This window comes from Myxocyprinus asiaticus, chromosome 41 (assembly GCF_019703515.2).
Source record: "Myxocyprinus asiaticus isolate MX2 ecotype Aquarium Trade chromosome 41, UBuf_Myxa_2, whole genome shotgun sequence".
In the NCBI taxonomy this organism is placed as follows: Eukaryota; Metazoa; Chordata; class Actinopteri; order Cypriniformes; family Catostomidae; genus Myxocyprinus; species Myxocyprinus asiaticus.
The window spans coordinates 22,652,369-22,680,210 of record NC_059384.1 but is presented as its reverse complement, the minus strand read 5'-3'; the positions used below and the strand labels follow the sequence as shown (position 1 = coordinate 22,680,210).

General features: G+C 37.5%; 1 protein-coding gene across 9 annotated transcripts in view; it reads right to left on the bottom strand.

The window, feature by feature from the left end:
* Positions 1-27,842, bottom strand: part of LOC127431689 (sickle tail protein homolog) — a 179,472-nt gene that overhangs the window by 20,554 nt on the left and 131,076 nt on the right. For all 9 annotated transcript variants that reach the window (XM_051682208.1, XM_051682212.1, XM_051682213.1 and 6 more), the window contains 3 exons: positions 24,393-24,591; positions 20,454-20,547; positions 7,298-8,055 (listed from right to left, as the gene is read on the bottom strand). In XM_051682208.1, the coding sequence (XP_051538168.1) occupies positions 7,298-8,055; positions 20,454-20,547; positions 24,393-24,591 (1,051 nt within the window). The remainder of the gene's footprint in view (positions 1-7,297; positions 8,056-20,453; positions 20,548-24,392; positions 24,592-27,842) is intronic.

Genomic DNA, 27,842 nt, shown 5'->3' with positions numbered 1-27,842 from the left:
AACTGCACAGAAGATCCTTACCGGCTATACAGAGATATATATCTATATCTATATCTATATCTATATCTATATCTATCTATCTATATATATATATATATATATATATATATATATATATATACACATACACACACAGGGTTGCGGAGTAACGGAATACATGTAGCGGGATTACGTATTTAAGATACAAAATATAAGTAACTGTATTCCACTACAGTTACAATTTAAATCATTGGTAATCAGAATACAGTTACATTCAAAAAGTATTTTGATTACTGAAGAGATTACCTTGCATTTCATTGTCATTTGTTTCATTTAATATTTATTCCTTTCAGATGGAAAACATTTATATATATAAATGATGTGATCCAAAGTGCATTTGAACAGCGGTGAAACACTTTCTTATGATGTGTTACATTCATACGAGCAGACAGAGAAGTAAGTTTGAAGTAAGTTTGGAGCAGAAGAAATAGAAATAAACCTTGTGTAAATTGTCAGCTTTACGCTAAGCTAAAATGCTATTTCTAGCCATTTTACATGCACGTTACCAGGCACGATCATATTTTTTTCTAGTAAGACCTTTGATATTAGGGCAAAAATCATATTCTTGATAATAATTTTTGTATTGTTTTCCTGTAAAAATATCTAAAAATCCTTAAAACAAGATCAATTTGATTTATCTTGTTTTAGAAACAACACTGCATAAACACTCCCAACCCTGTATATATATATATATAAAACAGTTAATTCCGGTCCTCGAATCTGATTGGAAGAAAGACGTTCCATGAGTACTGATGGTCTCACACCATCATCACTTGGATGCTTCACTGTATCACTCTGCTAGTGTTCGTGCTGTTCTAAATTTAAGTGTAAGAGCAGTGCAGATGTGTTAAGAGCTATCTGTCTCTTTACATTTAATTTTGTGACATTACATATGTTAGCCAGCAGGTGGAGGCAAAAGACCATTTTTGTGTTTAATATGCGCAAGTTGGTGACGTGAAGTGAGTCAGCGTCACTCAATGTTTACATTCAACAGCACTCCGTGATCGCTCGTATTACTACTATACTACTAAAGCTAGGCAATAGCTTTAAACGGCTTTAAACAAACAACTTCAGCATTAAAGCTCATCACAGCTGAGAGACACAACAGACTGATTAATTACACAACTCAAGGCGCTTACCTCTTACCGGAGTTTATTGGAGAGGAAGTACTGTTTAAAATGGCGGAGGACATTGCGGTTTCTTTAGTAAAAGACTCTTGCGCACCGGCTATCACGAAATAGGGAGGAATATCGCTACTTGGACAGCTATTTTTCCACTGAGAAACTGATCTTCAGAAAGCTGACAGCATCTCTGCTTAGGAGTGGCAACAGGTGATGTCACACGCTCCATCTCTCTCTCTCTCTCTCTCTCTCTCTCTCTCTCACTCTCTTTCTCTCTCTCTCACACACACACACACACACACACACACACACATCCTCGTTTATCCAATAACTTGTTAGAAACAGCACAAGCCGTGATACTATTTCTGAAGTGACATTTTTGAATTACTAATGGAGGCTTGGACGCATCATTTGTTTTGAACCAGCAACGGCAAATTCTGATCCGTCGCGCAAGAAAGTAGTTCCATGCACAAATGCGTTTTTTATGACTGTATTCAGTTTTTCCTGATTTTTTAAAATTTACTTGTTCATTGAATTGTTGTATATAAGCAAATCAAACTCGCAATTGTGCTATATGGCCCTAAATCAGCACTGCTGTGATTCGGCCGCAGGCACGCAGAGCTGATGTAGGGCCATATCACACTCTTGCTCGTGTGATATTGCTTAAATATATACACAGTATACTGTATATATCTTTTATTTTAATTTTATGATACTTTTATAAAATTCATTGTTGAACAGAAGTATCGTTTTCTTTCAAAAACAGTGATTTCAAACTTTACAAATAAACTTCCTCAAAAGACTAAAGGTCACGACTAACTGCAATATATCAGTACTGACACCGAACAGAAGGGAGATTTTGTATCCTGTCCTTGATCTTTGATGCACAAAAACATACTGTAATACAATACAAACACAGAGGACAGTGCCAATGCAAACTAAACACCTTTGAGGTTTTAGGGGTGAAATATGACTACCCCCACATGACCAGGCTGCACTGGTTTTGGCATTCTCATATGATACTGACTATTTACCCTATCTGTGTGCCAATGCACACTGTTCAAACCAATATTCCTGTCTCTGACTATTTCATTACTTTACAAGATGATGTTAGCTGCCTCTAGCCAGTGTCTGTTCCTTAATAACACTTAATACCGTAGCTTGTGGACTCTGCATATTGGCTGTTCTATGCTAACAGAACAAAACCTGATTGTACACAGCTAAGTACAACAAAATTATTTACATGAAACTGACACAACCGTAGGGTTTGTATATACAGGTGCATCTCAATAAATTAGAATGTCGTGGAAAAGTTCATTTATTTCAGTAATTCAACTCAAATTGTGAAACTCGTGTATTAAATAAATTCAATGCACACAGACTGAAGTAGTTAAGTCTTTTTTGGCTCACATTTAACAAAAACCCACCAATTCACTATCTCAAAAAATTAGAATATGGTGACATGCCAATCAGCTAATCAACTCAAAACACCTGCAAAAATGTCCTGAGCCTTCAAAATGGTCTCTCAGTTTGGTTCACTAGGCTACACAGTCATGGGGAAGACTGCTGATCTGACAGTTGTCCAAAAGACAATCACTGACACCCTTCACAAGGAGGGTAAACCACAAACATTCATTGCCAAAGAAGCTGGCTGTTCACAGAGTGCTGTATCCAAGCATGTTAACAGAAAGTTGAGTGGAAGGAAAAAGTGTGGAAGAAAAAGATGCACAACCAACCGAGAGAACCACAGCTTTATGAGGATTGTCAAGCAAAATCGATTCAAGAATTTGGGTGAACTTCACAAGGAATGGACTGAGGCTGGGGTCAAGGCATCAAGAGCCACCACACACAGACGTGTCAAGGAATTTGGCTACAGTTGTTGTATTCCTCTTGTTAAGTCACTCCTGAACCACAGACAACGTCAGAGGCGTCTTACCTGGGCTAAGGAGAAGAAGAACTGGACTGTTGCCCAGTGGTCCAAAGTCCTCTTTTCAGATGAGAGCAAGTTTTGTATTTCATTTGGAAACCAAGGTCCTAGAGTCTGGAGGAAGGGTGGAGAAGCTCATAGCCCAAGTTGCTTGAAGTCCAGTGTTAAGTTTCCACAGTCTGTGATGATTTGGGGTGCAATGTCATCTGCTGGTGTTGGTCCATTGTGTTTTTTGAAAACCAAAGTCACTGCACCCGTTTACCAAGAAATTTTGGAGCACTTCATGCTTCCTTCTGCTGACCAGCTTTTTAAAGATGCTGATTTCATTTTCCAGCAGGATTTGGCACCTGCCCACTCTGCCAAAAGCACCAAAAGTTGGTTAAATGACCATGGTGTTGGTGTGCTTGACTGGCCAGCAAACTCACCAGACCTGAACCCCATAGAGAATCTATGGGGTATTGTCAAGAGGAAAATGAGAAACAAGAGACCAAAAAATGCAGATGAGCTGAAGGCCACTGTCAAAGAAACCTGGGCTTCCATACCACCTCAGCAGTGCCACAAACTGATCACCTCCATGCCACGCCGACTTGAGGCAGTAATTAAAGCAAAAGGAGCCCCTACCAAGTATTGAGTACATATACAGTAAATGAACATACTTTCCAGAAGGCCAACAATTCACTAAAAATGTTTTTTTTTATTGGTCTTATGATGTATTCTAATTTTTTGAGATAGTGAATTGGTGGGTTTTTGTTAAATGTGAGCCAAAATCATCACAATTAAAAGAACCAAAGACTTAAACTACTTCAGTCTGTGTGCATTGAATTTATTTAATACACGAGTTTCACAATTTGAGTTGAATTACTGAAATAAATGAACTTTTCCACGACATTCTAATTTATTGAGATGCACCTGTATATATACACACTACCAGTCAAAAGTTTTGAAACACTGAACATTTGACTGAAATGTTTCTCATGATCTTAAAAATCTTTTGATCTGAAGGTGTATGCTTAAATGTTTAAAATTAGTTTTGTAGACAAAAATATAATTGTGCCACCATATTAATTTATTTCATTATAAAACTACAATTTAATAAAAATAAAAAAGTTTTTGAAATTGATGACTTGGTCCAAATAATAAAGAAAAGCAGCCAATAAGTGCCCAACATAGATGGGAACTCCTTCAATACTGTTTAAAAAGCATCCCAGGGTGATATCTCAAGAAGTTGGTTGAGAAAATGTCAAGAGTACATGTCTGCAACTTCTAGACAAAGGGTGGCTACTTTGAAGATGCTAAAATATAACACAGTTTTAATTTATTTTGGGTTTTGTTTAGTCACAACATAATTCCCATAGTTCCATTTATGTTATTCCATAGTTTTGATGACTTTACTATTATTCTAAAATTTAAAAAAAAAAAAAAAAAAAAAAAAAAAAATGTAACAAAGAATGAGTAAGTGTTTCAAAACTTTTGACCGGTAGTGTGTGTAAATATATATATTATTTTATTTTATTTTTTATTTTTTTAAGAATACAGACTTTCTGCCTTGTTTTTTAGTGTTTGTCCAAGTTGCTTTAACATTACCCTGTGAATTACAAATTGTCATTTGGGACTTTATGTTTTATATTATTTGTTTTTCTGTATAAATCTTTTCAACAACTGAAGAACTTTATTATGTTGTGGATGTCCCAATGTGGCTACTGGATTTGCAGCTTTCAGAGAGCTCAATAAAATATTTAAATTATAGTTTGGTTGCAGTGCAGCCTGGTCATGTGAGGGTATTTTCATCCCTAATTATTAGGTCCACATAATGAAAATTTAGGGTTGATGTGCAGTGTTTTGTGCAACATACACTACCGGTCAAAACTTTTGAAACACTAGACTGAAATATTTCTCATGATCTTAAAAATCTTTTGATCTGAAGGCGTATGCTTAAATGTTTAATTCCCATAGTTATTTTATTCCATAGTTTTGATGACTTTACTATTATTCTAAAAGGTGAAGAAAAAAAATTATAATAAAGAATAAGTGTTTCAAAACTTTTGACCGGTAATGTATATTTGTTGCACAAAACACTGCACATCAACCCTAAATTTTCATTATGTGGACTTAATAATTAGGGATGAAAATCACAAGTTTTATCATGATACAAACCAATACTATGTTTACTGATACCTCAAAGTCTGGCATGATGCGATTTTGATTCGATCCAATTCAGGGGCCTGTGATCGATATTATGATATTATGTGCCTATTTTACACAAATTACATTTCTTATCGCACAAATGCAACCAAACTATAATTTAAATATTTTATTGAGCTCTCTGAAAGGTGCAAATCCAGTAGCCACACTGGGACATCCACAAAAAATAAGTACTTCAGTTGTTGAAAAAAATAATACAGAAAAACAAATAATATAAAAAATAAAGTGAAGCTGTTCTGTTACATTTTACTGTGTTAAATGTTAGTAAGGGTGTTGATGTGAAGATTTGAAAAGTCTTGTAATTGATGCTGGTGTTTTCTCTATCCCTCATCAGTGCCGAGGCTGTCCAGCCATTTGACATGGTTGAATTGCTCCATAGCACATTCAAATAAAAAAATCTCAAGTAGAATTCAAATTGGTCGCATGCGCCATGATATCGAGGGAAGCCAGACTTAATCGCATTCACATTTGTGCACGTGAGCCGCTCTGCTTCTTCTTCAGGCTACTTCAGGCTTCAATCACACCACGCACATTCGTGTCCCACATGAAAAGCATATATAGTGCTTATAAAGCGAGAAGAATATAAAAAGGTTGCTGCATCCACTGATGGAAATGCATACGGACGTGGTTGGCATTAGAGTATCTAAATAAAAGATACATCTATGTTTACATGTAGCATCGATGACATTGCAATAATGGTTATCTGATCAATGCATCAATCCAGATCGATGGATTGTTACACCCCTACTAATAATGGATGCTGGCCAGTTAAAAAAAAAAAAACTGAAATCAAAATCAAAGTTTCATGGGTTTTATTTAATGTCTGTAACTGTTACTTTTACCAGATATACACATTTAAAATGTACAGTCTCTCTCCTCCAGGAATATGGACAAAAATGATGACTTGCACTGCACTGATGAATAGTTGCTTTTTTATTGGGCCAGTGCAAGCCAAGGCTATCAACTGGTCAGCCAGGTCCAATAGCCTCAGATCTTGACCCGTGAGACCAAAATCGATCTGCATTCCCACCATCGGGCCAATAGCCCCTCAGCGTTGCCCTTAAACCAGCCCTTAATGCGCCGGCCTGGTGCCAATGTCACACAAACCACCCATTTCACAAGAAAGAGGGAAACTCAAGCTGAGGTATCAGACTCTGGACACTAACTAGCTCTCGAAATGAACACGGATTATACTTTGTCCGCAATTTTTAAATTTTTTCCCGAACCTGTACCATTATGCACTGGATACACAACTCGGCGAGTTCAACAACAATATATTTAATCACCTCTTCATTTTGGCAGACGCCGTCGATCTGACGTTGCACATTTTCATCAGCCCAAATATTAACAAGAGCTCTGATTTCATCTACTGACCAGTACTGACAATTCTCTATACTCCGTTGATCTGCTGATGTAAGCTGGAAGCTAGATACGAAAAATTGGGAAATTAGTATCTTGGTGCTGAAGCCTCTGACCTGACTCAGCGAAACGCCACCTTTGACACTGACCCCGTCTCAATCCCCAGTTGGGCTTCTTTGGCCCAAAGGTAATTGGCGGGCCAGGGCCATTGGCCCTGAGGAAGCCCAGGGGAGGCACGATGAAGCCCCGGATGTGACAGTGGGAACACAACTAGCCCTGGCACGCACTAGCAGACTTTTGGCTCATTTGGCTCGATAGTGGAAACGTGGCTATTGATGACTCACACAGCACTCACTCATTTTGTCCAATCAAATGTTCTCTAGAATGAGAATGTCCCTCCACCAAATACCACCTGCCTTTAAATATTTAGAAAAGACATTGTTGACTGGGGTATATGTGTTTTGGATGCAGTTAGAGAATATCATAATGCAATGGAAGACAATACATTGTTACAATAAACGTTACTGATGCAGAATTAGAATACAAACATAATGTCATGAATGCTGCTGTATCCAGGGACATGTTATAGATGAATGGTTAGTTATTTTCATGCTCTCGTATTCCTGTTTGCTCTTATTTATTGACTCACCGTGTCTGAGGATCTGCTGAGGGGACCAGAGGATTGTGACCCTGAAAATCAGGGGTTGCTGGGGACCCCATGCCCCCCCTCGCTTTTACTATGGTATCCAAAGCAATAGGAGCCTCTTTTCTAAATGATTGTCTGACAGGCGAGGACCTCTCTAGAGTCATGGAACTCTGTGGTTGGCCAGTGTGGATGTCCATTACTCTCATCTCGCCCATTCTGTGTGGAGAAGCGGGCGGGGTTTTGGAGCCAAGCATGGGCACCTGACTGTCAGTGTACTTCCTGCTTTTTTGTCGGAATAGCGAATGATGGTCCGCTGGCTCCATAGGAACGCCAGGGCTACTGTAAGAGCGCACGGTGGCACGGTGGTAGGGGTGGTCTATTGTGTCAGGGGGTGGGGCATGGTGCTGCAACATATAGGGATCGACGTAATGGCCTTCGACTCGGGAGGGAAGTGACATGCTCTTTGCGGCCACATCCTCATCGGGTTTGACATCGCGACGCTCGAGAATGGCGCTGGGGCAGGGGGAGGCCGCACGGGCGGGGGTAGGGAGCGGGTGTCCGGCTCGCTCACGTGGCATTGTGGCACCACCAACCCCACCGCCTCCAGAGCGTGGCCCGAAGGGGATACGAGAAGGGGAAGGAGGCATGTTATGCTGTGTGGTAGGGGACATGGAGCCCTGCATGTGGGGTGGAGGGGGGCCCATCGGGGGCTGCCGGAGCGGATGGCCATCCCATCCAGCATACATCATCTCCCTGTGAACCTGAAAGGAGATAAAGATACAATTTCACATTACACGAGAGACAACTACTGAATCTACAGTGCCACGGCAAAAGAAACCACATTGTATTATAAGTAGAAATTGGGTAACACTTTATTTTACAGTGTCCTTGTTACACATATTACATGTATTAACTATAAAAATAACAGTCAATTATCCATAATTAAAAGCAACTAACCCCTAACCAAACCCTTACCCTAACCCTAAAGTACATGTTCTTAATTAGTAATAATCAATAATTACTTGTGTAATTACACTGTAACAATGACACTGTAAAATAAAGTGTAACCAGAAATTGTATTTATTACATTGGTAACACTTTACAATAAGGTTGTATTTGTTAACACTAGTTAGCCTACATTAGTTAACATGAACTAACAATCCACAATACTTTTAGAGCACTTTTAATATTGTTTAATGTTCATTTTAACATGTTCTTCTTATTATTAATATTGTTATTTTAATATTAAAAGTTTTATACATTAACCTCATTATATTATGTTACACACACCCACACACACACACAATATACACATGTATAATGTAGAAATTTTTTGTGTGTGTATATGGGGCGGAGACTCCCCTGTTGCAAAAACTTAATTGTGTAGTAAATATACTGGATTGTACACTAATTTATGGAAATAAATGCACATATTTCTTATATAAGAAAATCAACATATTAATTAGTTATTAGATATGAACTTTACTTGACATAGTCATGTATTTAATCTGAGAACACAAACAGTGGATTGTGTTCTGGAATATTCCCACAAAGAGGTTTATGAGGAAGGAAAAAAAAAACTTTACAAATGTTATCCCTCTAAACCTCTGAAAATGCTTGCTGAAATCACATGCAAATAATATTTCTGACCAAGATGTTAAAAGCAGCACATTTTGTATAGCCTATCACAAACAAGCCCCTTCATTAGAACCAACTATACATTTATAATCCCAAACAACCAGTTTATGCAATCACAAAAAAATAAATAAACCACTGACATGAAATGCTTCAAAATCACTTTTAAAATGGCATATTATTTCAAGACACATTCTTTACAAAAATGGGGGTCCATGCAATCTTGTACATACTAGTTTAGTCTAGCAGGCTTTTGAGAACAGAGTATTACTTTTCTATTTTACATGTCAAATGAAAGAGCAGAGTGAAGGCAAAGAAAGACATACAGAGAGCTCATGCTATTCAGTGGTTTAAAAAAGCATCTGTTTAGATCAAATAATATGTCATTGTGCACAGGCTAAATTCAGAGCACCTGTAATCTGTGCTGTTTTATTAAACGGGCTGAATGCATGGGCAGCCTGAACTGACCTGACCACCCAAGAAGGTTCCTCAGAGTAGGCTAATCACCTTAATACATTTCAGATGGAAGCACATATTTTGGAAAATGTGTGCAAGAATGTGCGCGTGGACTGAGACATGGGTGGTTACGGTTCAAATTCATTCCAAAATACTTAAATTGAAAGGCGAGAGTGTGGTATTGTACCTCTTTAAACATCATAAAGCAATGCTACTGTTTACCAAAAACAAAAAAATGGTTCATAACCTACTGATAAACTGCCATTTTATTCAGAAACAAGTGGATGACAATTTTTGCCTAAAGTGAACTTATTAGTGGTGCTTACCTTGGAAATTCTTATTGCTTATACTTATTTTGGTGTATTATTCGTCCCGTACAGTCTGTGCTACAGACATGGATGATACTTCAAATCGTGCAGCTTATTGTACAGAGGTGTTCTATTACTTTGCTAAGTATTGAGACTTAAAAACGTGCAATGGCTATGTTGGTTATGGGAAGCAACAGAATGCAATGTAACAGTGATCTTATTATGGCTCTTATTATATCAATCATTTAATAAAACTCAACCCTCACTAAATTTGTAATCAGTATTTTATCTAGTCTGTATAATGGTGCTACACTATAAGCTCTTAGGGTATGTTCCGATAGGATGATAGATTTCTGATCGCCATGCTCTAGAATGCAGAACTTCATGCCTGGGGATACAGTGCAAACATATTCAGATACATCCGACTCTAAACTCAGCAATGAAGAGCAATAGGAATAACCATGTGACCTGACAGATGAATGGAATTGGTTTAGTGTGAAATGACTTGTCTTTTTTTGTTTGGTGTGTAAAATGACAGTGAACTTTGACACGTGAAACATTCCAAGTCAGTCACTTCTTATGAGGTTCCATTTCAGTTAGGATTAGAGTTGCCAACTGTCCCATATTAGCTGGGACGTATTTTGGACGAAATTAAGATGACTCATATTTTAGCGGCAAGATGCTCGAGGTCGGACATCAAATAGGCCCATATTAAAGGCACTGCATATCGTATTGAATCAGCAAAATGCTCAAGCTCAAAATATTTGCATGGCGAAAAGTGACCTGCCCTGTCTCAAGGCAGCTGTCTATGTAGACAGGCTTTGGAACAGAGATATTTGTCTGACTATGCCTGACACTCCAAAGTGCCTCATCCAAAAATAGAAAACGAACAAAGAAAAGACATAAGAAATAGAGAAGAACACTCCTTAAAGCCAAAGAGCTTTGTTAAATAATAGACTGAAGACAAAAACGATGCTCCTTCATTTTGGAGTGTTTCATTACACTCAAATCAATTCTGCCCTGCCTCTCTTTCTTTCTTGCTCTGAAACAATGAACACATTGTATTCAGGTGAGTCAGAGCCCAGGTGACGCCCAGAACAGGGGAGGGTTCCAAGTCTTCATCTGCCTTGGGACACCAGCATGCTATTCTGTTACATTATATGACCATGGAGGTAGGGCTGGGCGATATGGCAAACAAATCATTTTTATTTTTAAACTTAAGGACGATTCATGATTACATTTTTCAACTTTTAAATGTACTCGACTAAAAATTAACTTCACTATGATTCAAATAACATTTTCTTTATTAGAATGCAAGGCAACTTGGTTAGAGAAATCAAAGTCATTTTCATTATAACTGTGCAAGAATAAAATTCACAAAAAATAAAAAATAAAAATGCACCACACAGGTAATTGTCAACATAGTGTAAATGTAAAATAAATTAAACTTATATAGATTACAGTAATCTAATAAACCCAGATATTGAGAAATAATAGTGTAAAATAAAAACAACTGCAAAATACTTCTTAGCCAATGTAGGTATTAAAGGCCCCATGAAGTGCTTTGATGAGCGAGGTTCGATTTGGTGTTTTGACGTATTTCCTACTGAAACAGGAAGTGGGACCCACACACCCCTTTCCACCATGCGGCTATTATCAGAGACGCTTACAGGGTAAACTTAAGAAGCGATCTCAATACTGGCCAGCTTTTTCACTGACTTTTAGAATCAAATGGTGATCTGACAGCATTAATCATAACCAGCCTATAAATGCACACAGCACATCGCAGTCTTTGCTTTTGACGAGGCTGGAGCCCTTTTGCAAGATGAATGACAAACAAGTGAGTAAAAGATAATATATCTATGTTTTGAATCATAGTACACTAAGCATAAATAAAGAACAATTACTGGTGCTCTATACCTCTTAAGCTGCACACAAAATATAAATAAACTCCAGCAACTTCTCTCGTGTCCAGCTCCCACGTTGGCGCGTCCCATTCACAAGTGATCATCCCTATGAACTATTCCCTTCGAAGACAAATGCCCTCCACTGTGAGAGCTTCAGATGGCTGAAAGGTGATAATGGTCAGTCAGAACTCACTTTTTAAGCAATTCTTATTGGAAAATCTGTTTGGAACAACCCTACAGCATGGACTGTTTTCCTTTCGAAGTGCCTTGCGAAGGCATTATCAGTACCAGTTAGAACACAGCTGGGAGCATTGAACAGATAGCAGGGGAGGGTCCGTTTTAGTTCTAGAAAGCATTTAATTGGACAAGGTTTCTGAACCTTTATGTGACATCATGGGTGTTGCTGCCACTTTTTAGCCAGAAGAGAGAGACGGCAGATTTTAAATGCTTATGACTTCTGAAAACGGATTTTGTCAACGTTTAGAAGTACACTAGCATAAAGATGACCTTAAAGCCTGTAGATATGGACTAAAACCAGCAAAACTTTCATTTTGATTTCATGGAGCCTTTAATTTTAATCTAAAAGAAGTCTATCTTGAAAATCAATATCTAGAAATGATAAAGTTTACATAGAAAGTACTCACTGTATAACAAACCATTTGCTATGTATGTATAATCATTAACCCCTGCGTATAGACTCCTGGGCACGCAGCGCCCTCTAGTCGTACATGTTGAGCTGTGCAGCAATATGAAATGATTACACATTTCAGTTCAACTGGCAAAGTTTGTTAAAATGATCGCTTGCCAAATGTTGTCTATAGATGCAGTACACTTGAAACACATCACAGAACAAAGCAATTATTAGCGATCTTTCTGAATCATTATGATAAAAGAAAGAGCTGTGGATGTTTGATTCTTCCATTTATAGCCTATCCATATGATCTGATATAAAGCGCCTGTTTTATTATGGGTATTTAAAGAAAAGACAAGAGGCCGATCATCAACACGTGTAGAACACAATGTATACATGCATGATGGATGAAGAGCTACAATCACATTGTACAATCATACTGGAAATATCACTTTTTATCACATACTTATCACATACTTTTATATCAGTCTTCATGTTGTTAATGTACTTTAGGTTAATTTGAAGCACGCACACATGTGCAGCTGATCAGATCGGGAGTGGCTCAAGCCAAGTGCTATAAACACCTTATACAGCCTTTGATGAATTGACAACATATCTAACTATAGTGTTTGGTAATATTTTTATGCAAAGCCTTGATTCCTCAATTAAAAAAAAAAAAAAAAAAAAACAAATGTCATAACGGAAATTCTAATTAAAAGAAAAATAAATAAATAAATCGCCCTGCCCTACATGGAGGTAAATCTAATAAATAGTTACACAATTCAATGATTTAGTTTATCATTTTGTAGGTAAACTGTTACACAAAGAACCAGAGCGACAATTTTTCTGGTTACCCAAGTTGGTACCTAAAAGTTTGCAGTTTGTATTAATGATGTCCTCTATTTATATCAATAAAAAGAGAAGGCTACAACTAAAATGTAAAAAACATTTGACATCTTTCTGCATCAATCCACCAGTCAGAGAAAGAGAGCAGATTTTGCAGTATTATCTGACATGGTGGGGAGCTATAACAATTATCTCCAGATGTAACCTGAGCAACATCATCTGAAAAACATGAAAGCTCTTGCATGTCTCAACCACTCCAGATTCTCATCTCTTCATTTTCTCTCTTCGTTACCTTAAAAGGTAGAGAATATGTTGGAAGAAGGTCGACATGAAACATTAAACCTGTGATAAATAAAGAAATCTAAAGATGATGGAATGAGAACATTTGGTTTGAATTTGCCCCAAGAGGGATTAAAGACAAATTCTGATGCCCCTTCTTTCCTTCCTTTTCTTTTCTCACTTTCCATCCATCTTTCTCCCTCCCTTGCTGAAAAGACCAGCATAGTTGGGTTTTGGATGCTGGTGTACTGTTTTCCCAACCTGGCTTCTTAAGTAGTTTAACAAGCAAGACTTTACCATCATGTTTGTCGACCAACTGCATGGCTATGCTGGTCCACCTGCTAGACCAGCACCAAACCAGCATAAACCAGCCTGGAGCAGCATGAAAAGCCTGTTCAATGGCCCACAGATCTGCTCACTGGGTCATATTTTTGAAAAACAAGCAGAACTCTTTTCTGTGAAAATCGTTCATAAACAATTTAATGTAAATTACTGCATTCAATTCAATGTGATATTTAACATAAGAACAGACTTCTTGGATGATTTCACAGTTTCACCATATTAAGCACAAATATGGAAAGTACTTGCTAAAATCACAAGCTCTGATCTGGTGTGCGTTTCCCAAAAGCATCGTTAGCCAACTATGGTCGCAAGTTCCATCATCACCAACATAGTTCAGCGATTTAGCAAACAGCATCACAAAGTTGTGTGGATGGAACTATAGCTCTCCACCTGTCATTAGAAGCATACATAGTTCTTTGTTAATTTGCTGTGTGGACATCATTTCACATTGCTGAAGCTTCTATATATTTCATTCCATACATATCTTTCATTCTGTAAAGACTTTGACCACATTTACATGCATTTAAGAAAACAATTTATTCCGGGATTTTCCAGAAAGCGACATTCTGAAACGTCACGTAAACACAAGTACAGCCTTTTAAGGGATTAAAGCCTGTGAAGAGAAAGCGCTTTATCACAAATGGTTTTGATGTGTTTTATGTTAATGCATAAATGCTGTTAATATGTTTTTGAAGAGAGCGCATGTGCATATGCTCAAGTGCATCGGGGAACACCTAAGTCTAATATAGAGGGAAACCCATCTATTCTAGCGCAATACAACTGTCTCATTACAAAGCGTATGCCGCTTTTGTGATTTCTCGCATTAAACGGCTTTCTGACGTACGTGTAAATGAGCTATTATAATTTAATATTTGCAGAAGTTATTGCTCCACTCCCTGAGTAACGTCATTAATGAAAGCTCAACCAACGTGGTTCGAACGATGGATGTGCAACATCGTTACTACGGTTTCGGGACACAGTCGTGACTAGCTAGTTAATTTCTACAACGATACATCGTACTATTGTGGTTACTCTGTGAGTTACATCGTTGTGCAGGAAACGCCCCCTGATTGGTTAGTTTTATCTTTAGGTAGTCAGTGTGCAGGTTTTTACCAGTCTGTTTGGAAATAAAGTCATGTCTACAATGAGGAAGTAATCACTGGATTTGCTTTAGTTTCCCAGGTTAGTGACATTAAATCTTTGAAAGATATTCAGAGTTTTGTTAGCGGCACTTAGTAGCAAGTTATGTCTGTGAAATACTCAGCACTCATTTATTTTGGATAGACATTAAATTCTGACTACAAAATGTACACACAATTGTAATATTTTTATTAGAGACTTTTTATTGGAAATATTTTTTTCTAGGACCGTTTATTGTCGACCCTTTTCATATTTCCGGTTTTGGAACGCGGAATGAAACTATTTCAAGGTAAACTTCTATAGAATGGGAGAATGCGTGAATGGGAGACCATAGCAAATTAGGGCTGGGCGATAGGATGATGTAATCGGATATCGATGATATCTGATAAATATCCCGATGCCTATTGCGACACTCATTGACAGACGATCATCGACAATCTAGGGAAATGATCAAATCATGTGCTGGGATGTGTGGTTATATATGATTTTTTTGTACATTTAGTTTGAAGTGCAGTTTGAATTTAGAAATACCTTTGGTTAAATTTTCTGTGTTCAATAAATGAATACAATTTTTAAAGCAAAATCAATAAAGCAAGAATATTCACCGATCCCTCGGCTGGGGGAGTTAACGATGCAATCGGATATCGCAATGTTTTTTTATAAAAATACTGTGAACATATTTATTGCATATCGCCCAGCCCTACAGCAAATATAATATTTACATTCCCATTTGCAACAAACAGCAAAAAAATAAATCCGCTTTTACATTTCCACGACTATCCAAAAGAGGAAAAAAAATAAAGGGATGGATTACGGCAGTCAGAAGAGAGAAATATGCCAAATTTATTGTCATGTTAATAATTTACATAAATTGTAAAAAATTTGGCTAAATTTACGCAGCTAAATAAGGCAGCACATGTGTCAGCACAGTCTGTGAAAAGGATCCATAGTGGCATGATACATTTTTAAGAATTACCTGCCCCTAAACGGCATGTTAAAAACAAAACAAACTGTGGTTGATCGCTTTCATGCGGGTTTCTTTCTTCTAAGTGGATGGCTCTTGGCCAAAATAATCTGCAAAGTGGACCAGACGTTGTATCGAGAATCAAAAGTCTGTCTTTGTGAGACTTGTTTGACTATAACTGAATTCAGCAGACTGTGTAGCTCTTTTATTGGTCTGTTTCAAATTAACAGTCGTCTGTAAAATGCGGTCAGGTACGCTGCACAAAGATCCGCTTGCTGTTTTAACAGACTGGCACTAGGACACACACATGGTTGCATGCATGTGAGCACAGACATGTGTCTGTGTATAAACGGATACACACAGATTCAGTTCTTGATCTCTACACTTCTGTTACAACAATCCCATTAAATCACACAAGTAAAAACATCTGTTGGACGTTCAACAGAAAGACACATGGCTATTGCACTTTTTATCTGTTACACTCTTTGAGTGTACTCTACATGTGTATGCAGATGAGAATGTTTGCCAAACACATTGCAAGCGTGCAGTACCATTGTACACACTTTCAGAACCAACTACAAGTAAGAAGTATTTTAAGTTGATTTCCCTTTCTTTCACTCTTTTTTCTCTCGCTCATCCACAGACACACACAAAAATGTGTTTGAACAGGTGCAGGGCTTATTTGATTAGTCTCTTAAGACTGTCTAAGTATCTCCATGTCTGCTTTAACTGAGAAGGGCAAATCATGTGTTACTGTGACTGTGTGTGTTTGTTCATGTACATGTGAGAGTGTGTCTGTGTACTCCAGAATAAAGCTCTGGATGAAAGCATAATGGATCTCTTGTCCCCAGACAGTTACAATAATAACAAATGTGGTCAACATCTTGTGTGCGAGTGTGTGTGTGTGTGTGTGTGTGTGTATGTGTGGGTGCGTTCTGACCTCCAACCAAGCTCCACTGCCATGTTTCAATTACAGAAACAAACACGATTATACTGTGAGATTTGCAGGTAATCCTTCCTCCCCATTGGATATATTTCCATATTTATACAATATGTCGTTTATTCCTTCATGCCTAACAAAGTCAATAAACCATTAACCGCACGTGTCTTATGTTGCACATCAACAAACAATTAGGTCTACGCGTCCGAAAGTTTTCCTTGGCATATTGATTCTTGCTCAGGTTTCATGGGTGTACAGATGATTGTTAATGGACATCCACTGATATGTGTTGATATGGAATGTTTCCTTTTTTCAATGGCGAAGAATTGGCATGACTCTCATGTGACATGAAAGGGTTTAGATTAGAATGTCCTGCGTCCTGATTGTCTGAGGATAGATGAAAGTCCTCTGCACAGAGTTTTACAGACAAATCCCATTGTATCACATAACTTTGGCACATATGCAGACCAACACATAAATAAACGTGCACACACACACACATACACACCCAACAGAAACACATTCAATTCTTAAACTCGGTAAATGCCGATGCAAACCCTAAATACTACATCTGTAGGTAAGTTTAGAGGCTCATACAAACTTAAAAACATAAAACTTATTGCTAAAATTTAGTTTAGCTAGTGTGGATGTTGGTATTTATATTAGCTATACTGTTGGGTGTAACATGTTACAAAGTAACTGAAATAACATTACTTTTCCCTTTAATTTCCAGTTATTTTTAGCAATCATATTAAAGGAATATTCTGGGTTCAATACAAATTAAGCTCAATCAACAGCAGTTGTGGCATAATGCTGATTAACAAAAAATTAATTTCGACACATCCCTCATTTTTAAAAAAAATCTGGGTTACAGTGAGGCAATTACAATGGAAGTGAATGGGGGCCAATTTTTGGAGGGTTTAAAGGCAGAAATGTGAAGCTTATAATGTTATAAAAGCACTTACATTAATTCTTCTGTTAATAGTCATGTATTATTTGAGCTGTAAATTCGTTTTTACAGTCATTTTAGGGGTTGTTGACATTACATCATCATGGCAACGAAGTTGTAAAATTGGCTATAACTTTACACAGAAATGGTTAGTAAGCGATTTTATTACACTACAATCATGTTAACACAAATATTGTTTATGTCTTGTGGTTATACTTTTGAAATAGTGAGTATTTTATTGTTTACAGACTGGCCCCATTCACCTCCATTGTAAGTGCCTCACTGTAACCCAGATTTGCGCTTTTTTTTAAAGAAACGGTCAAAGGTAAAGAAACTGGTGCAACGGTCAAATATGTCCATGGCACGTTTAAATAGAAAAACAATTGAAAAACAGCAAAGAAGGACGCAAAAACGATTGGTGTGAATGGCCGTGATTACTGTTCTCACAAAGTAATTCAATCTCATTACAGTTTGGAAAAATAATTATTCACTGATTACTTTGTAAAGTGACTTCCCCAACCCTAATCGGAGCAAAAGTGCTTGCATATACAGTATCTGCACCCATAACAGTGTAATTTTTTCTTTTATTTCTCCAACCAGTGTTGGCTGACTAACCATTTACAGTAGAATGATCATCTAACTTACAGGTATACAGTTAGCAGAGCCATTTAATCAAACCAAAGGTGGTGATTAATTTTTGTTTAGCTCACCAAACAAACCCAAGAGTCACAAAACACGAGGCAAAATATGTTTTTATCAGCACATGGCATGGGTTGGGCTTCAAACTTGTGATCCGTGTCAGCCACATGGTACAGCATGTGAGAGCTTGTTTGAAACTAAAAGCCTTGATTGGTGTTATGCAACAACTTTAAGGTGGAATAGACTTTTTAAAAATGCCCTGTCCACCTTAACATGTCTTGTCAGTTTTATCTTATTATGCATTCCTTGCACTGATAAATTTATAACTACTATTCTAATTTGTTTGAATAATACTGTTCTATTCATCTTTGAAGATGAAGTTCAAGCACATCTACAGTCACACATATTCCTAAATACAAAGTGTGAATGCACAAAACTTAGTCTCAAAGCCATAAAAAAGACGAAAAACATATAAATGACTTTTAATGCATTTTGTTTTTTCTTCACACTGCCACTAAGACAACCATTGACACTTTCTGTGAATGTATCCAACAGCCTGAACAACTTGTTCTTACTCCATTGTCAGAGAACAGATTATTCTGTCTTTTTTTACTTGTTTTTTTAATCGCATTCTCTCTCTCACTCTATGTATTTATAAGACTATAAGTCATCACACAATGTATTTTAATCCTCTTGGACATGGAAATGTGATCAAAACAATGCGCTTTTCAACTTTTAACTTTGCACACATACTTCTATAACAGCGACACAAGTGTTAATAAGCCTTGAAACAAAAATCAAACAAAATATATTTAAAAAGTTCCCTTAAGAGCTCTTGTGTCCCTGTGTAAAAAGTCTAATCAAATGCATATTACCCGTGCGGGCCGGTCAAAGCCAGGCCAGGGATTACTGCAGACAAAAGTCTGGGGCTACCTTGTTAAATTTAGGGAAACACATGGAGAAAATAAAAGGCTTGCGATCTAATTTCCGTTACATCACCGGCAAACAAACAAGGCCGGCATGGCAAGAGATTAGAGGGGATTATGGAAGGAAAAGGAACTAGGAAAAAGCCTTTGCTTTCTTTTCAGTGCTTCCACCACTTCTGCTTCAATCCTGATCCAATCCCCCTGAAATTAGGCCCATGGGACAAAAACGGACATGAAAGGATTGGATGGGGTGACCGGGGTGGGGGTGACTCTAACTGTGAAGAGCAGAGGGACCCCTGGAGACAGCTGAACAGAATAGGGGATACTGGGAAGAGACCTGTTATTTAAATAATGCCCTCCATTCATTCAAACTTTTGTGAAAGCCAAAAAATGGCAAATGTTTTACGTGGACATGACAGAAACCAGCCAATCAGATCTCTCGGTTGCACCAAACTCCATGAGCTATTACATATCTTTTATCTACTGCTTTGCTTGAGAAAAAGGAATCTGTTATGACTTGCAGCATGAAAGGGGGTTTACCTAAAAGGCTGAAGGTTGTTAGAGTATTTAGATCCCAATGATTAAATGAATAGTTCGCCCAAACATTATTACTTTCATGGCGTTCCAAACACATATGACTTTCTTACTTCTGTGGAATACAAAAAGCTTTAATTCTCTCATTCACATTTGTGCATATTTAACCTTGGTGCCTGTGCCAGGTTTGACATCAATGATGCTTAACATTTTGGAAATTATTGCGACACACCAAGTTTGAAAATGTGGAAGTGCGAATGAGATTTGAAAGCTACAATGGACATTTTCAGAGAACCAGGCCTTAAATTTAGGTCTGTTCCTTATACAAAACTATCAAATATTTTGAATGAATTGTATGAACTCCTTTTCAGTGCTTTTTTTGTCCTTTATTGAATTTGACACGACAGCATGTGGTCACTGTATGGAAAAGAGCAGCTCGTAGACTCTTCAAAATACCTTATTGTATGTTCCACGGAAGAAAGCAAGCATACAGGTTTGGAACAGAATGAGGCTGAGTAAATGATGACAAAGTTTTCAATAAGAATTTCACAATCTGCAGACCAAATACACAAACAAGCCACTCTTACTACATTAGTTCAGCTTTCATGAAATTAACTCTCCATTAAGCCTTCTTTAAGTAAAAACTAGTAGGTTAGCACTCACCCTTGCATCTCCATTGCTTGGCCGGGCTCCATGACTGAAGGCATGTGCTGGGTCTTTGTGGTATACCTTCAGACAGGAGTGATCTGTGATGCTCCTGCACGGAGAGAAATCAACATTGGTTAGATAAACAGACCAAATCTCACCGTCCGAAAGGGGCCGTTTGCGGCGCACTGAAGAACTGCCCCTCAGCTGTGCCACCACAGGGTGCAACATGGGAGAAGGGACATCAACGCGTGAGAGAGGAGAGTGACAGCGAGTGAGGTCAAGGGAATTTCGAGAATAAGGCAACAAAGGTGAGTCCGGGCAAGACATTTGCGACAAAGGCGAAAAACTATGGTGTTCTGCGGAGACAAGATCCAAAGTGGCTGAGATGCCTGTTAATGTCCAAGAATGATTCACTATGCTAGCACCGAGCTAAAACATTAACTGTCCATTCTAAAGTTTCAAAGTTTGTCTATTTGTATTTTCCTAGTGAGCAACCGTGTTTCTGTCTGCCTGATCATTTCATAAAATGTGTAGATAAAAACCCCATTCTGCAAAATGACGTGTTTTTCTTACTAATTCTGACATCTGGTCATGTGACTGTAATTCAGATTTACAGCCTTGATAAAAGAAAAAGGAGCCATGTCAAAGTACAAGTTGCATCACCAAGGTAATGTAAGGAAAAGGACTGCTCCTCTGTTGACAGGATATTCAGAACAATGTTTCTATGAGAGACAATTTGCTATTCATCATAACTCATAAATTTGAAGCTTCCAAGAAAATGATTAATCTAGTTTGACACTGATCTGTTCTTTAAAAGCTTATTCCCATCAGAAAGTGCAGAGGTTTAATCTTATTTCCAATGAATAACCAGTGGAGACCAGTGGAAACCAATGGAGAAGTGCAAACATACGAGCTGGAAGTGTGGCTGAGGGTGGAGGGAAAGACGAAAGAACAGAAAGAACAGGAGAGAAAGAGATGAGGGTGTGTTTGTTTGAAGTGTGGCATAAGTGGAATGTTAATATTAGCTTTGCTGGTGAGTGATATATGAGAGACAGTCATGTTTACAGGTTTAAAGGCAGAAAAAAAAATGTAAGGCCATTCTTAGGCTGTCACTCTTTGAAGTTTGACTGCAATTCTATTAAAATAAAATGTAGTTATAGGTTCAGTTAATGTGAATGTGAGTGAGTGTGGCTAGATTATCTTTGGTCTTTAAAATGTTTTAGTGTGGACCAGAAAATGAAGATTTTTAGTTTCATATAAAAGGTATAGTACACACAGAAATGAAAATTCAGAAATCTCAAGTTGTTTCAAACCCGTATGACTTCCTTTTTTACTATGGAACACAAAAGGAGATATTTTAAACATATTTGTTTTAAGAAATGTCTTAGCTTTTTTACATACTATAACAGTGAATGGGGACTGTGGCTGTAAAGCTCCAAAAAAAAACATGACATGTGCACTATATTTCAAGTCTTCTAAAGCCATACAATAGTTTTGAGTGAGAAACAGTTTTTTTCAAAAAAGGTTTCCAGTATCTAACGGAAGGCTAAATCCAAAACATATATGTGATGGAGGGGTTAGCTTCAGAATCAAAGCAAATGCTTATACTAAAGAGAAGCCTCATTTTTGGCTTGGACTGAAAAACGATGCTGTAGTAGATAGAAAAGATCAAATATTATTTTTAATAAATAGTTATTGCTAAAACAATTTCATTGCAATTGATATGACTACCATAATGCCACTTTGGACATAGTTTTAAGTAATAACAACTTTCCAAATTTTTTCCAGATGTTTTTGCATCACTTTCCATCAAAACGTATAGGCAATTTTCATCATATATATCTTTATTGAGCAGACATTTCAACGATGTCACTATATCATTTTTGCTTACAGTATATTGCACACCCTTATCACATGGTTATTTAATAAGTACACTAGTGCGGGGGCCTGGGTAGCTCAGTGGTAAAAGACGCTGGCTACCACCCCTGGAGTTCGCTAGTTCGCTAGTCGCGTGCTGAGTGACTCCAGCCAGGTCTCCTAAGCAACCAAATTGGCCCGGATGCTATGGAGGGTAGAGTCACATCGGGTAACCTCCTCGTGGTCGCTATGATGTGGTTCGTTGTCGGTGGGACGCGTGGTGAGTTGAGCGCGGATGCCGCAGTGGATGGCGTGAAGCCTCCACACGCGCTATGTCTCCGTGGCAACCCGCTCAACAAAGCCACGTGATAAGGGGGCCTGGGTAGCTCAGTGGTAAAAGACGCTGGCTACCACCCCTGGAGTTCACTAATTCGAATCCCAGGGCGTGCTGAGTGAATCCAGCCAGGTCTCCTAAGCAACCAAATTGGCCCAGTTGCTAGGGAGGGTAGGGTCACATTGGGTAACATCCTCATGGTCGCTATAATGTGGTTCGTTGTCGGATGGCGTGAAGCCTCCACACGCGCTATGTCTCCGTGGCAACGCGCTCAACAAAGCCACGTGATAAGATGCGGGTTGATGGTCTCAGACGTGGAGGCAACTGGGATTCATCTTCCGCCACCCGGATTGAGGCGAATCACTATGCGACTTAAAAGCGCACTGGGAATTGGGAATTCCAAATTGGGTGAAAAAGGGGAAAAATCCAAATAAATAAATAAATAAAGTACACTAGTGCTATCAATCGATTACAATTTTTAATTGCGAATTAAAACTGTTTTGTGTGTGTTTTGGGGTGTGTCCGACCAGTGTATATGCTGGTTTATGCTTTATTAATGGTAAATGCGTTAATCGCGATTTAGAAAAATTAACGTGTTAAACTTTTTTATTAATCGCATGTGTTAACGTGTTAACTTTGACATCTTTAATATAAACTCATTTTGTTTTGATTTTTCAGAAAGAAAAAATATTGTGATATATACTGTTACCAGGATATAAAATTATAAAATATCTTGATATAGAATTTTGGTCATATTGCCCAGTCCTAGAGGGAAGTTCGACTATTTGCAACAAAAAATTATTTCATTTAATTCTGTTCCTCACACAAAGCTATCGTAAGGCTTCAGAAGACTTGGAAAATAGTGCAAAAGTTGTTTAGACTACTTTTATGTTTTGTTTTCCTTTTTGGAGCTTGACACCTAGTGGTCACGGTATGCTTTGATGTATGGAGAAACAAATTACTGCTTTTGTGTTTCACAGAGGAAGAAAGTCATGCAGGTTTCGAACCTCATGAAGGAGAGAAAATGATGACAGATTGTTAATTTCTGAGTGAACTATTCCTTTAACAGCTGCACATTTTTTAAAAGAGTCTGTAAAATAAAGAGAGATTTGATTATTGAGTTGGTTCTCCGGGAAAAGGTAAACAAAAGGAAACAGAAGTGCAATTGGACCTCAGTGCAGGTCACATCCTGTGATGAGTGATGTCACAGAACAAGAGGAAGCAGGCCATGTGGAAGGAAGGAGGACAAGTGTTCAAACTTTAAAGGGGTCATGAAATGAGGCATCAATATTTCCTTGATCCATTCACATATAAGAGTTGTACTATAAAAACATGCTGTACGTTTCAGAACTCAAAAATATCTCCCCACTGGAAAAAGAGCACATATTGAATCCAAGCTACAAAAATGACTTGTTCAGTACTTCTACAGCAACACATCAACACCTAAACACTTTCTTTGCTCATCCACTGTTGCCAAGTAGTGATGAAGTGATAAAGAGAGATAAAAAGAGAGAGGGGCTGTTCACAAAGAACATGATTGCGTCCATTCATCTATGTTAACGTGCTAGACATGTGGACATTTTTTGACCAATGCATCACATCTCACTGTGGTCTCAAACCACTAGTGGAACATTTTTAAGATGCCATGCCAATTAAAAAAAGCTAAACTTTTACAACTTTACTAACATTATAAGTGGACCTCAGGGACAAAAATTTATGTTTTAAAATGAGTTTTAAGGAGGCTGTAACTAACAATTTCTCACCTGACATCATTGAGTTCATAGTAGATGTTCCTTGTCTCATCTTTGACATAGATGGCGGTGCTGGGTGATTCCAGCATCTTCATGTTGAGCTGATGAGGGAAGGCACTAACGAACAGAGCTCTGACTGTATCTGCACTCGTTATTTCATTAGGCATTCGGATCTGCTTTGTGTCATCTCCATACTGCAGATACAACACACCTGAAAAACAGAGAGGAAAGAGTGTGAGAGATACTTTAATAAAATCCTTTAATTAGATATGTATCAAAGATAAAGACATTATTAGACTGTGTGACAGTATTTTTACACCACTTGTAAGTATCATCTGCCTTGATGCTCTACAAGGCATCAACACAACTGGGGAAACTACTAAATTCACAAAACTGTTAAGTCAAATTTGCATGCAGTTTTCAGCGCAACCAATCGCAATCCAGTTTAACCAGGAGCTATCTGCACTTTGGCTTATCAAAGATTGTGCCGAATTGTGCGAAGAGCAGACGGTAAACTGAATTTAATTTAACAGAGATGTTTTTGTGCTTTTTCTATAGATCATGGCTACACTTCATCAAACGATGATCAAAAGACGGAAAAGATTATCATAACCTAGCATATATCCAGATGTGTGGTGTAGTCAAGCATACTATTTGCATTTTAATGAGCCCATTCATGTGCCTGGATCACACTGGTGGAATAATTAACTAATTTGCATAATTCCTTTGGTAAAGAAGATGCTAAAATAACACATACAGCTTGTGGGGGGGGGATGTAATTTCATTTGGTTGTATTTTGAAGCTGTGAATATTTCAATTGAAAACATGTTGCAAAAAAGTTCATCATTAAAAATTAAATAATAAATATTCACCTTCCAAAGTTCAGTTACAAAATATTCTGCATTTTTTCATATTTATTTATCTTTATAATTCGACAGGTAATATTCGGTCCATTATATTTTGCCTTGCAAATTTGCCTCTAAAATCTCAATGGCTAAAATTAGGTTGGAAACTCAACCTTGTACATCCTGGCATTCAGGAAAAATAATAGAGTGTCGATGCACAATCTTCACTCTCTGCTACTAGGCTTCAAGAGCAACATGGAGAGGACTTGGACAATTGCCAGTTTTAATAAATAAATTAAACTAATTTGACAGTGTGCTTTTTTGTTTCAAAGACATTTGTCATTAATATACTTCCATACGCTTTCAGCAGGCACATTTCATTACTTCCCCCCTGAGTTTTTCTGCCATACTGTACGTGCTGATGGTCTGAAGTGTGCAATACATTTTCTTCCTGACTTCCTCAAGAGTTGACTTCCTGTGGAATGTAAACACTGTAGCACAGTTAAAACATTGCTCTTTTTGTTTGATTGTCCGACATGTCAACTTTTAGCTCAAACAAATGCATGAGTTGGGGGCGGGACTACCTGCTTGGAGAAGAATGGATGACAGGGGAGTGAGGTTCGGGAAACCTGTTAGAAATCTGTCATTGTTTTTGCAATTTATTTTGATGCCTTGAGTGACACAAAAATTACACACTTCTCCTTTAAAAATGATGGAATTTAAATTTAGCTAGCTTAAAAAAAACTACAGTCAATTTTTATTTTAAAGATTAAAAAAAAAAGAAAACAAAAAGAAGAAAAAAAAGCAGAGATTAAAAACAGAAAATAGTAGAGAAAACCCACAAACCTACTCCACTAAATTCCCAGAGGCTTAATTGGATAAAATCCTAAGGGAATAAGAATTTGAGAATTTGCTGTACTTATAAACAGGCACAAGATGTCTTAAAAAGCAGCCAGCAAGTCTCCAGTGGTTAAACTGTTCTGAGAGACTGCCAGTCAGAAACCAACAGAAGCCAAACACAGAAATACACGACAGCTCTCTCTCTCTCACTGTACATATTTTAATCCTTTTACTTTTTTTTTTTTTTTTTTTACTTTTTTCCTCAGATTGTACAACCAAGACACGTCTAACACCTAAGACATATCTTGATTCAAATTTTTTACAGTGGAAAACGATTTTTTCTTTTTTTTTTTTGATGATATCGCCCCAGTGTCTTGTTGCCCAATGAGAAGACACATTTGCAATTATTCAAAAGAAGGTCTAACGTAAACCTCAGCAGAGATCTCTCAACATATTAAGATCGAAACATCAGACCACAGACAGAGAAGACTGTGACTTACAGCAAGCAGTGGGTCCACGCTGAATATCTCAAATGAGCAATAATGTAAGGACCTCTGATTCTTTGCATTCCTTCTGCTTTTTCTTTATTAAAATAAATTCTATGTTTTTTTCTGCAGGCCCTTCTTCAGTCTCCTTCTTTTCAAAAGACTTTCGAGGAAATAGTCTGAGTGACTCTCGCCCTTTATACCCCATAACTGTCTTACCAGCTGGTGCTTGTTTAAAACAACCAATCAGAGTCAAACAGCCAGAGACGGCTCTCATTTCAAGGCCTGTGTGTTTGAGGGCCTGTGTGTCTTTCTATCCAGGCCTAGGTAGTATATAGCAAAAGAGTAGTATTTTGTGTATTTGTGTGATTGTGTACCCACAACCATTTGCCTCTGCTGTAATATATACCTATGAGACAATGGCTTTCAGCTGCAGAGCCTCATATATTTCCATTACATGAAGCACTTAATTTTTTAATTCGCTCTTATGACATTGAACTTATGTAAATAAAAGAGACAGACAGGCAAACTTAAGTAAACCTATGCACTTCTTCAGACACAAAAACTAATTTAGTCTGCACCTAAATCATTTAGCCTAGCAGCAGACGAGAAATAAATATGTGAGTAATGCAAAATTGTTAATTTGAAGGCCCACAGAATTCCACAGAAATCGCCACAGATTACAGCCGAATTTGAACACCAGTCTTTCACAAAATTATACATATGCCACAATTCTTAAAAGTTTGTTTATTTGTTTTTCCTTATTATAATAGAATTTTTCATTTTGGATTATGTTTTTCATTTTTTAATTAATGTAGTGCTCTCTGCTACATTTTACACATCTTTTTTTACATATACACTACCGGCCAAAAGTTTTGAAACACTTGACTGAAATGTTTCACATGATATTAAAAATCTTTTGATCTGAAGGCGTATGCTTAAATGTTTGAAATTAGTTTTGTAGACAAAAATATAATTGTGCCACCATATTAATTTATTTCATTACAAAACTAAACTGTAATAAAAAATTTAAAAAAAGTTTTGAAATTGATGACTTGGACCAAATAATAAAGAAAAGCAGCCAATGAGTGCCCAACATAGATGGGAACTCCTTCAATACTGTTTAAAAAGCATCCCAGGGTGATACCTCAAGAAGTTGGTGGAGAAAATGTCAAGAGTACATGTCTGCAAATTCTAGGCAAAGGGTGACTACTTTGAAGATGCTAAAATATAACACAGTTTTGATTTATTTTGGATTTTTAGTCACAACATAATTCCCATAGTTCCATTTA